Source organism: Geospiza fortis, unplaced genomic scaffold (genome assembly GCF_000277835.1).
Source record: "Geospiza fortis unplaced genomic scaffold, GeoFor_1.0 scaffold237, whole genome shotgun sequence".
Lineage (NCBI taxonomy): Eukaryota > Metazoa > Chordata > Aves > Passeriformes > Thraupidae > Geospiza > Geospiza fortis.
The window spans coordinates 1,402,966-1,414,907 of NW_005054319.1; the positions used below are offsets into that span (position 1 = coordinate 1,402,966).

General features: G+C 42.3%; 1 protein-coding gene across 1 annotated transcript in view; it reads left to right on the forward strand.

Annotated features, from left to right (window-relative positions):
- IQCE (IQ motif containing E) overlaps positions 1 to 8,469 on the forward strand; it is a 25,016-nt gene extending 16,547 nt beyond the window's left edge. Inside the window, exons 20-22 of the mRNA XM_031056559.1 lie at positions 159 to 289; positions 978 to 1,093; positions 5,257 to 8,469. Coding sequence (XP_030912419.1) covers positions 159 to 289; positions 978 to 1,093; positions 5,257 to 5,369 — 360 coding nt within the window. The 3' untranslated portion in view covers positions 5,370 to 8,469. The remainder of the gene's footprint in view (positions 1 to 158; positions 290 to 977; positions 1,094 to 5,256) is intronic.
- The last annotated feature ends 3,473 nt before the right edge of the window (positions 8,470 to 11,942 follow it).

Below are 11,942 nucleotides of genomic sequence, written 5' to 3' on the forward strand. Positions count from 1 at the left end.
TGCTGATTTAGTCTTACAGAACCTTAAAAACTGCAGACCAAAAGATGGGGATGTTTGTTCTACTGCCAGTTTCACAATCAAGAAGATTGTGAAAGGTTCTGTAGAGCTTCTGTGCAATCTGTAAAAGGTCAGTTTTCTTTAATCTGATTGCTTTGCAGAACTCCTGCCTGTCTTCCATGTCAGACTCCTCGAGCTTTTCTTCTGATTGCAAGGAGAGAGATGAGATTGTGACATTCATCCAGTCCATTTTCAGGGCTCACTTAGCACGTACAGAATCCCTTCAGGAGAGGTAAGCCAGGAGTAGATATTTCTACAACATGCAATAGCAAAATCATTTTTATTACAGGAGTATTTTTTTAATAGATTTTTAGTGTGAGTTCCTTAGCAGAGAAGGAGAACAAGGCCATTGTTATAAGAAAAGACAAGGGTGAGCTAGTTCCTGAGAAGATTCAAAAGATGTGGACCTAAAAGGAGCTTTGTGGCAGCAGGAGTGTTCCCATGTTCTGCTGCATGTTCTCTTCCATAGCAGTGAGTGAAAGTAAAGTGAAATCATAATAATTCCTCTGTGGAACAGAAAGGTTGCTGTTGTTACCACACAGATTGCTGATCCATTTGCTTAATGTGTGAATCTGAAGCCCTGGCATGTGCAGGTGAAGGGTTATGTGGAAGAAGAAGAGGGAGAAGCTAGAATACCATCCAGTCACTTAGCTCAGGCAGGGTGCAGGGATTTGCTTAGATTTATGGTGACTCTGTCTTGAGAAATACTTCCTTTCTCTCCAGGGTTTACTGCTCTGAAAGTTTTTAATGTCAGCTGCCATGGTTACAAGGAGAGGTACATGGCTGTCACCTCTGTTCAGTGTCTGGGTTCACTTCTGCAGGTGATAGAGCAGCAACAGAAGAAACTTTTCAGCACAGCCTGTGCAGAGAGACTGCAAACACTGTTCTGTGCCTCATGCTCTGAGTGTGTTTCTTTGCAGGCCCTCTGTGCCCAGTGCCCCCAGTGAGAAAGCAGATCCTGCAGTTCCCAGCTCAGAGAAGAGACCAGGCTCAGCAGCACTCCAGGGATCTTCAGTCCACACATCTCCTCTTCCTGGTAATCTCCCTCCCCTGTGTTCAAAAGTCTGGGTGTTTTGAGTGGGTGCCTGCACAGTTTTATAGAGAACATCTGCATGTGCACACACATGTGCAGCCTTGTACTCCCTGTGGGTGGCTTCATTTGGTAGCATGTTGCTTCTACTGGCACGTGCAGTTCCCTGCATAAAAAAGAAAAGCTCTGACAGTCTCAGCACCAGCTTCTTCACAGAGCTTTGTCTGTTTGTCCCAGCTGTGGCTTGGAAGGTCTCTCTGATGTAAGTGGTAATTATTGAGGGAACATGGTGTTCCCCTGCATTGCCTCTCTGCTTCCTTTTCAGCCCTGTAGCTGGGGTATGGTACTTCCCATCACATTTTGGGCCCTCAGCCATAGACAAGCTGAGAGCATTTCCACCACCCTGACTTAGTTTCTGCAGAAGACAGGCAGACATCTGCTAAAAAGAGCCATCCTAGGCAGCCGTGTGCACTTGGTCATGGTGTTTTCAGCACTTTTCAGTTGCTGCAGTAAGGGGAAAAATGAAGTCCTGGATAACCTTGCCAGCAAGTACCACTGTAATACAAACTGAGAAAATCTGTCTCTTTTATGGCTCTTGTGCCTTTTGGTTTTCTTCTTGGATTCCTTATTGCTGTTTGTGAGAAGATAGAGTTAAAGCCAAAGAGGCTTTTAGGAGGATGTTAGAAGTACTGAGTAAGAAAGACAAAGCAATGCTGCAGATAAGACAGCCTTAGACATGCAGCTTCAAAGGAGTTAAATTGAAAAGGGCTGGTTCTGTCCAGAGTGGGATATTTGAGGCTTTTATGGACCAGTTGGGGAAAAAAGGAGCAACTTTGAGTGCGACCTGAGAAACACTGGCTCAGGATTTTTTGTCCATGAAAAGCTCTCAGTCCCTGCAGGCTTGCTCAGAGACAGAGAATGCTGTAAGCAGTGAGGCTGTTTCTCTAAGATAGGAGGTGGGGAATAAGCCAGATTTGCAGGGCTTGTGAAAACAGAGGTAGCACTTCAGTGGAAGAAAATGTGTTTAAGAAACTTCACTGTGTTCCATATTCAGAGGCACGTTCTGCTTTGTGAAGGAAGTCCTTGCTTCTGAAGATGTTTGAGTTTTGAGTGACTTTAATTATGTCTGGTGATAGTATCCAGGAAAAAAATAATGCTGCAGCACCTTGATTTGCCTGAGCTCTACTGCAGTAGTCATTATTGGCATGCTCACTCTAAAGCCAGGGTAAATCAGTTCTGAAATTCTGCTCAAAGAGAAAGAATCCCTTAAATGTTTAGTCCTTCTAGGACCCACAGAGGAGTGTAAGATGAGCAAGCCTTGTGAACACAGTCATAGGAGTGAGTACCAGCAGGGCACAGTCATTGTCTAGCTATGAAGTCTCCTAAGCTAAGTTTTATTGCAGATTATGACAAGGTGATGAGTGAAGAAGTTCTGGGATAGTTTATACTGGAAGAGAAACAGAGGAAACCATACTCTGAAACTTTGTTCCTTGCAGTCCTTTCCTGGTGAATATCAAAAAGGAGTGATTGGGAGCAGAGCAGGTTTTGTTTGCTGCTGATTTTCTCAATGTGGGAGATGTTTTCAAGCTCTAGGATGAGGACAGAATGTATCCAGGTGGTTTGTGGGGAGGCACACTGGGGATGTGCTTCTGTAACTGCACAGCTGCCCAAAAGTCTGCCTGGCACTGAGATCTCTGAAGTATTAGATCCTGGTGCATGGAGTGTTGAACCAAAATCTCCCAAAAAATGAATTAGGAAAAGCCTCCTAAAGGAAGGAGAGCATGCTGGTGTAAATGCAACCCCTCAAGGATCTGTTTGGTTTTTTTCCATGTGGATTTATGTAGCTTAAGTTTAACTAAAAGTCCACCCTTGCCATTCTGGGCTCATGATTGACGAAAAAATCCACTGGCAAAACTGGGGTTTGATGGTAAATTGGGATTTCAGTGGTCATCCTGCAGCCTGGGAAGGATGTGAGACAAGGAGCTTGTTGAGCAGCTGAGTGATTTAAAAGCAATCAAATTCTTACAGCTTTAAATCATGCAGCTGTTGAACAAGTTTTTTCTTCATTTGTCCCAAGTCCAGACTTGCATTTCATGACCTCTAGGTCTTAAAATGATCTTAAGCTTTCAGTCAATATCTGTGTTGCAATAAATCATTTCAATTCACTACCCCTCTGGCATTATTTGAAGAACAATGGGGAAGATGAAAATGTGTTTTAAAACACCTTATACATCTGCCAGAATGAATGTATGTAATCCTGGTGTAGCATTGCAGACTTATAAGTCATTGTTTGCATCAGGTTAGATAGCTCTGTATTTTCTAGGAAAAGAAAACATTTTTAAAAAGTGTATTATTCAGTGCTGCTTTGCTTGTCTTCAGGACCTGGGGATTTTATAGAGCCATTTCTGCTGTTTCCCATGAAATGAAAGAGAAATTAGCGATTCAGCCTGTGAAACTTGGTGTTGTGTTTTGTTTTGTTCTGTCAGGGGAGTGACAGGAAGGAAGAATATGTTCTGTACATGCACAGCAATCTTGATTAAGGGCAGTGTTTCTCTTTGCATATTACTGGCCACTCTGGCTGCAACTGTTAACTTCATTTCAGGCTTTTTTGGAATCCTAATGAATTTACATACAACCCTTAGACCATATCAGTGCTTAGCCTTCACAAGCGCCAAGATAAAGTTGAAATCAAACTGAAAATGAAGACAAGAAAATCTCATATGTCAGAGCAGGATATAATCAAGGGTGATTTGGATAATATTAAGCTATTTCATGTATAATATGTTTATTCTTAGAGTTGCTTCTTCTGGTTAGCATGCCTGGTTTTGACAGTTTCCTTTGCTCCTCCATATCACCAGTGGTACTGTCTCATAAATCTCCCTGAAAAACTCTGACATTATTTGTTGTCTGATGCAGAGATTTTCACTTAACTAGAAAATCATGTGTTTCCTTGCTTTTTAGGCTGAGGTCAATGTAATGGAATGGCCTCCCTGCATCCCCCTTGCCATTCACAGGCTCTGTCACTCTTTTCCTATTCCTGGGCCAGTTGTGGTCCCTTTTCTTTATTCCATGTTCCACTTTCTGTGTATGCCTCCTCTTCCATACCAGGATGTTTTTTTCCTGTGTCAGAAATCTCTTATTTCACTACAAGCCCTGTGGCAGGTCTGCTGTCCCTGGATAATATTCTCTGTGTGCCCTCCAGTTCAGGTCAAAACCTCAGACTGTGGCTTCTTGCCAGTTTCCTCTTTCTACCACAGGTTGCCTTGATTTGTTTTCTTCTCTGGGAGAGTCTTTTCAGGGAATTTATGTTTGAAACTGAAAAAGAAGTGGAGCTGAGGGAAGAATATTGTGCTAGAAGGTATTAATAGCTGAGGGGAGGATATTGTGCTGGAAGGTATTAATAGCAGTCATCATTTAGCTCCTACATCTCTTGCACAGGGGTTATAAGCTGCTGGTTCTGCTCTTCCTGTGTCAGGGACTTCGTACATATTGATTTCATGCCTCTGATTCTCCAGTGTTTACTGGAATCATCAGGAATATCTGTTCACAACCTGAACACTTCTTCAAACATTGGAATGGTTGAGATGCATAGAAACACATCCAGGAAAAGAGCAAAGAAACAAAATTTTTTAAAAAGGGAAAACCCAATGGTGTGGTCACTGTTTTTATTGTCATTATAGTAGAACAGTATGTGTACAATATTTTGGGTGTTTTACATGTGTAAGGGTTAAAGACAGTGAGGTTTTTTTTGCATCTATTTCCCTTTGTTCTGTCTATTTTTGAGTCAAGTTCTCATTGTGACCTCTCTGTGTAGTTTAAGCTTGGGTCAATTTTTCCTTTTCTGGGCATTTAATAAATATTTGGTTTTGACCTGCAATGGCTTCAGTATCAAATGGCCTTACTTGGTGTGTGTAACCCCTTGCAAAGGTTTAAAGGCAATAAGAGAGCTCATGCATGGTCAGTGTGTCAGCTCAGCCCTTGCTGTGCACTGTGGCTCATTAAAGAGGAGCACAAACAGCTCCATGCACAAAACGATCACAGCCATCCATAACTGGATGACTCCAGGTAAACTTGGAAACTTGCTGGCTCAGAGAATAGCTCACGTGGCCCAAGGGTTTGTTTTGGTCAGTGCTGTGTGTTGATGAGCTTGTTTGCTGGAATCCTTTCAGGCAGGTCCTGCTCTGCCCCCTGTGTGGCCCTGGACGAGGCTCACTCCGATGACTCCGACGATGTCGTTGTCCCTCCCTTGCTGCAGGTGAAGAAAAGCCACACCCACCTTTAAGGTTTGCTAACAGCCTCTGGTGGTCTGGAATTACTTGGTTCACCAACAAAACTATTTGTACCAAGATCAAGCATATCAAAGATGGAAAAAGGGGGAATATCAGCCCCTTTTTAATGACACTTCACATGATTTCAGCCACAAATGAGTAATTCTTTGACATGTTTTCTCTGCAGACTTTATGGCTAAAAGCCACTGACTGACTGTTAACCTTACCCTCCTGGTACACAGAGAGTTTGGATTTATAAACTCAACCAAAACACCTCAATGTTTTTAATGAGGATTATAAATTCAGTTGCCAAATTTAAATGAAAGCAATAAAGCCTTAAGATATTTAATGCCAAACAAAGTTTTGTTTCAGGTCAATAAAATAATTTGTTCAATCAGAAAGTGGTACATGGCATAACTCCAGTTTTTAGCCCATATATGAAAGGGGTACAACTGGTATTTGCTATCTCTGCTTTACTATTTAAAATTTTTACTGTATCATATTTTAATATCTTTTTATTTTTATATTGAACATTTACAGTCTGTGCAGACCTTGTAAAAGCTTTTAGAAAGCCATTTCTTTGCCATAGGACTATTCTAGGCCCACTGTATCAGCTGGGTTTTCTTATTTATTGACTTTTTCCTGTGTATGTATGATGACATGTGTGGTACTGCTTTGTGTTGAAATGTTTGATGACATAATCAGCTTTTGGCATTTGTCAGGGCAGGTGTGTATCAGCAGCAGTGTGCTCTGAAGGGATACCCCTGTGAGTGGTTTTTCTGCTTAAAAAGTCACAAATTATGAGTGTTTTGCAGGGTCAACTCTTAATGTGTAAAAATATTTGACATGGGAGATAGAACTGTCTGGAATGCTCACCTGACTACATTGCTCATATCTAATTGGGGCAGTTTAGTTTGGGAGCAGAACTGGTAGGTTGGATTATAACAGAAATCAGTACTGCATCCAGAAAAAGCACTCACAGTGTGATTATCCATGCAAAGACCAAACAAAACAGCCTGATGGGCTGTTGAGGATTTCATCAGAGAGGGTCTTTCCAGATCTCTGCAGGCTGTACTTTTGGACTGGATAGTTCCTACTGTTGCACCAACATCCTTCAAAGACATTGAAATGTGTGTGAGTTTTTTTTTAAGGTGAGCTAGATAAATCAAGATACTTATTGGAAGGGGAAATTAATTTTACAAGCACGTGGTGAAGGTTTGCTGGAAACACTAATGGTTTCTTTGTCATCAAAGAGTAATAAAGTCTCCTGTAAACAGAAAGCACACTCTTAAATATAAGATTTTTATCAGCTTTTCTAAATTAAAAATCAGTCACCACTGTTCCTCAGAATACCAATAAGTCAGGGCTGTCTCAGTTCTGTGATTTCAATGAAGACTATCTGAGGCTTATCATAGTTTGTGCCAGTACTTAGAGCCAAAGAGGAAACTGGATGGCTGCAGCACAATGCAGCTGATTTCATTTAATCCCCTCGGTGGAAATGCTGCCTGTGCTATTTCCAAAGGCAGTTTTGGGAGCTCTCCATACCCAAAGCAGTCTGAAGAATGTCATTTGCACTCCCACTGGGTAAATTTTTCCTGCTGGTGCTTTGGTCACATGACTGTCATCTGCAGGAAGGATAAAAAAATATACGTAAAAGAAAAGGGATAGAATCCTTCTGGTAGAAGCTGGGATATGTTTCTTTCTTTTTCTGGAAGCCACATTAAGAAGAAGGGTCATTTTGCTAAATGGAAGCAGTGCTGTACTGAGTTGTTGTGTATAATGTTTCAGGTCTGTAACTGTGACTCTGTCATGGATCTCTCCAGAGAGTAACCAGAGATGAGGCCTGACACATTAAAGGGAGAGTGTGTGATGTGTCAGGACCAAGGCTGATACCAAATACCTGCCTGGCTGTCATCCTATAGGGAGGTACTGGGGCAGCAAATGCAATAAAGAAAACATTCTTTTACTTCACTGTGCTGTAATGAGCAATGTGACAGTATTAGGGAGTTGATACAGAGCAGGAGGGTTTGTGTTTGAGCTGAGCATGTGGCCAGCAGCAGCACTGTCCATAGACAAATTCTGGGATTAATGAGAGATGGGAGCTTGGAATGACCAGACACAGGCAGAAACCAGAGTGAAAAGGAACAAGTGTTCTCTGAGGTGAATCAAAATGTGTCTAAAACTTTCTAAATTTGGGAGTGCTCCCAGCTATCAAAGATCTGATACTAACATTGAGATGGCTTTCAAACTCATACCTTACTTTGGAAGGTAATTATGTGTTCACTCCACATCAGGAGCTTGGTGTGGTACAGGAGGAAGGGAAGCCTGCACAGTATCAGCCTTAGGTGTTGTTCTGTTGTACACTGTGATGGAATGTGCTGGAGGGAGTAGTAATTGACACTAGGTTTGGTTCTGTGGTAATCTATCTGAATGCCAGCACCCATAAATCTGGGAAGAATTGTGGCACAAAGAAGGAAGAAAAAGTTAATTTTTGAATAAATGGCATTTTCCTCCACAGGGAGCTGAGGACAGTAAAAATCAGTGAGGCTCAAATCTGCCAAGATAGGCCCTGTACAAACACACTGTTTCTGAAAAACACCTCTGTAGAAAGCCCTGGAAACCTTGTGGGGGTGTCAAGGCCTTGAATGAAAATGAAACTCCCCTGTATCCAGTGTAATCTAAAAGCACACTTTCCATTCTGTCAATATGGAATAATGTTTCTGCCTTAAAACCATCTGCAGTTTGCAGCAGTGTTAGTTAGAGATTGTGTGTGAGTGCAGAGATCTGACTTTAATGGGATGTTATCTCTCTTGATCTCTTTTTGCCCTTAAGTGCCTTTGCCTGTAAATCTTTACTGAGGCATCAAGACCTGAAAACTGTATTGTTTCCTGCATAGCTCTAAAAATAATCCCTGCACAGGCAACTTCTAATGTAGTCAAAATGGAAAAGGATTAATCTTGGCATATGAGAGCACCATTAATTTTTATGATCTTTTTAATATTTAGAACTGTGCAAGTATTTTATATAATTTATTTTGGGATCTTTGAAAAGCTAAAACAATTGCAATGAATTTTCTTTGAACTGTTGAATTTTGAAATAAAGTTTATAACTGAATGTTGATGTGTTTCTTCTGCTACTACTGTATTTTCATTGCCCCTCTGGCCTCTACTGCACTGTCCTCTTTTCTCTTTGCACCTGGGCTGACCTTTTATCCCTGATTTCCTGAGTGGACAGTAACAAGATAACTGAAACATGTAAGGTGTGAAATTTCTTTTCTTTTAGTGCAGGTTCAAGATTTTCCCATCAGGAATGAGCAGTGTTCCTGACCAAAACCTGGTAGAACTGGAAGAGCTGATGGGTTTTTGCTTTAAAAAACTGGTCTGGGAGCAGGAGACTACAGAGTTCAACAGTTTTCTAACAGTGTATCCTCTCACCTGGGTTATTGTTGCTGTGTGTGAAGCTCTGGAAGGAGCTGGGACATGTGCATTCTTTTCCAGGTCCACTGAAAAAGCCTCTAAGGACTCCCTAAAGAAGCCTTCTGCTGGTTTATGGCAATAGAAGACCCTGCTGTGAAAACATGGGAATCCTGCAGTCATCCTCCTGTCGAGCAGAGTCCTTGGTGTAGGACTACAGCAGCTATGAGAGTACAAGATGAGACAGTCTTTGTTGGATGATTTTATTAATTAAATTTCACATTTTTTATTCTTTCCTCTCAGCTCTACTGGCATATTCTCTGGATTTCTTACGAGAAACTTCCGTTTTAAATCTTAAACACCAGAGGTAATCCATGAGGCATGAATGGAAAAAATTGGTATTATTTCTTGGAGCAGACTGGTCTTGAATTCAGTTGAAAGCAATTAAACATTCACACTTAGTTATATTAAGCCATAATTTGTCTGCAGCTGAAGTTGGAATGCCCTTGACTCTTGCAAGCTTTGCAGCATCTCTCTGTGGTAGGTTTGTCAGCTAATGAATTGCTTTCCTCATACAAACTTTTTAAGGGGAAAAAAAAGTTTCATTCAATGGGCAAAGAGCAAAATTTCCATGTTAGACTCCAGGTTTTTAGAGAAGGATTTCCAGGCATGGTTGGTGGTCAGGTGCTGCATGAGTTCCTCTGATGTTTCCTTCTGTTTGCTGAAGTGCTGCTGTGCTGGTGGAGGCAGCCCTGACATCCCTTCCCAATGCCTGGCCTGGTTTTGGTGTGTGTTTGGCACTTTGGTTACAAGTGGTGTTCAGTAGCCACTCCTGCTGTGCTCAAGGAAGAGCCCTGAGCAGGGAGGGTTGCTATGTTCTCAGGAATTCACTCTGCTCTGGTTCACTGATGAAGTTGCACCCTGCTCCTCTTGCCCCTCCCTGCCTGTCCCTCCCAATTACCCTTTTCAAACCTGAGCATCTGGACTCCCCCTGCTCTCCAGGACAGTGTTTGTGGTGTTCCCCTGACCAGAGCTGTCTCTGAACCAATGTCCCAGCCCAAGGTGTGGCTCAGGCTGTCCCAGCTCCCCTCTCTTGGGGAGGGTTTTGCCTCACAGACACACAGCACTGGCTACCACACAAGCCCCTGCTGGTCTTCTGTTGCTGGTAGTGTGAACTGAGGTGTCATAAAATCTTGCTGCTCAAAATGGTGTGGGAAGAAGCAGGAGGGACAGGAGGGCCATCCTGTCCATTGCCATCAGGCAGACAGTCCCACACCTGGATGTCATTCCTGTCCCATGCTCAGCCCATCAGCTCTGCAGAGCTGAGCCTGAGCCTCAGCAGAGTAACACAGCTTGAGAGTCTCTGCTGTGCTCTGACTTTAGGGATGGAATCCTGTAAAATCTGTCACTTGGTTACAGTGCTGCTGTAAAAAAAAGGCTTGAATGGCCTCTACATATGTGCATGGAAAATTAGAAGAGCTTTTAATAAATGGGATTGACCATGAGTGCCTGTAGTACAAGTTACAATGTTCTGCACAAACATTGCTTTGCATTGCCATTATTGAGCAATAATCCTTATTTGGAACTTATACAAATTGTGGCAGAACCTTCTATTTATCTAACCTGGAAATCTTTCCTGAACAGGCTCTCTATAATCTACTCAGAAAATTGGCAGTTTTCTTCCTTCTCTTGGTAGATATTTAACAGCCATATATTGCATTTCCATGCTAGTAAACCTTCATTATTATACAAAATGTACCAGAATGTTATGAAGAAATACCTTAAATAATTAAATAGAAATGAAGAGTGACAAAACAAACGAACAAAGTGCAATTTGAGCTGTGTTATTCTTTCCTTTTTATGTTCACTTATTTGCTAATTTGCTGGACTTACTGGACTGCAGTGGGTCTTGCTGTGATTAGAGAGAGTTTGCCAAGTTCCTTTGTAATTGTTTCTTTGCAATTAACTAAATAATAGAATGTTCTCTGTGTGGCTCTCCGGGGAAAAGAGCGGGCAGGTGCTTTTGCAATAGGATTTCCACATCTTCCACCCATTTCCCTAGAACTCAGTTTAAAAAGACCAGTAAAACATGAGAAAGAGAGAGAATATTGCCTCAGGACTGGAAATGAAAGAATTAACCTATTATTATTTCTTTCAGTTGGCTGAAAGCTTTTTTTTTGCTGGCCCTGGTAGTGGCTATTCTTTGTGTAAACCTGAAAGTCCCTGGTGGGACATCAGTGAAAAGTAGTGAAAACCCAAATGTATGTTCGTGCCTGCAGATGCCTCCACTCAGGGGAAGTCCTTCAAGCTGGAAGGAGAAGTCAGCTGGGAAGATCCTGGCTTTGCTGGGAGAGCAAGGCTGGAGACGACAGAGCTGTCATGGAGGGGGCAGCGATGTCTGGGGGAGGCTGCAGAGCAGCCCTGGCTCTGTTATTTCCTTTGACTTTGAGCAGAAAATTACAGAGGAAGCCCTGGGAGGAGAGGAAGGGTAGTTTTAATGGACGCACAGTTCAGCTCAGCGGGAAGGAGGCACGGCTGGCTGGAAGGGCAGAGTTTATGGAGCGGCGGAGTCAGAGGTGTGGCCCGGCAGTGGCAGCTGAGTGCCGAGGCACGGTCCTCTCCCTGACCTCCCCATGACCATCTGTAATTTAGTCCCTGTCTCAAGAGGGTAACTCATCCATCTGCTGGCACTTGGAGTGCAAACTTACCTTTTTTTTTTTCTTTTTCTTTTTTTTTAATCTGTATTGTTAGCTAAAACCTTTTGTAGCACGTATTAGGTTTGACAGAAAGGGGAAGACTCCTTGCTCCACATTATATTAAAAGCTGAATTATTTAATTTCATAGTGAATCAGAAAAGGCAGGGGTAGGAGATTGCTGGTTTGAAAGGTGCTCTCATTGCCAGTACCACTTCAGCAGTAGGGATGTCTGCAATCAGAAGCTTGTGAAGAGTGAAAAATGCTACATTTCTTGGAGGGCTTCTGTAGACTGTAGACTGCCTGGTGGTCTCAAGAGGTTGGAGGACAGCACTGGCTGCCTTCTTTTGGACGCTTAAACTAGTCTTTTTATCTTTGCTGTCTTTAATATGGAACACTTCTCATGTGCCTATCTTGTCCATTGATTCTTTAGCAAAGCCACTGTCAGAGCAAGTTAGCAAACACTAATACTGCTCTTTGG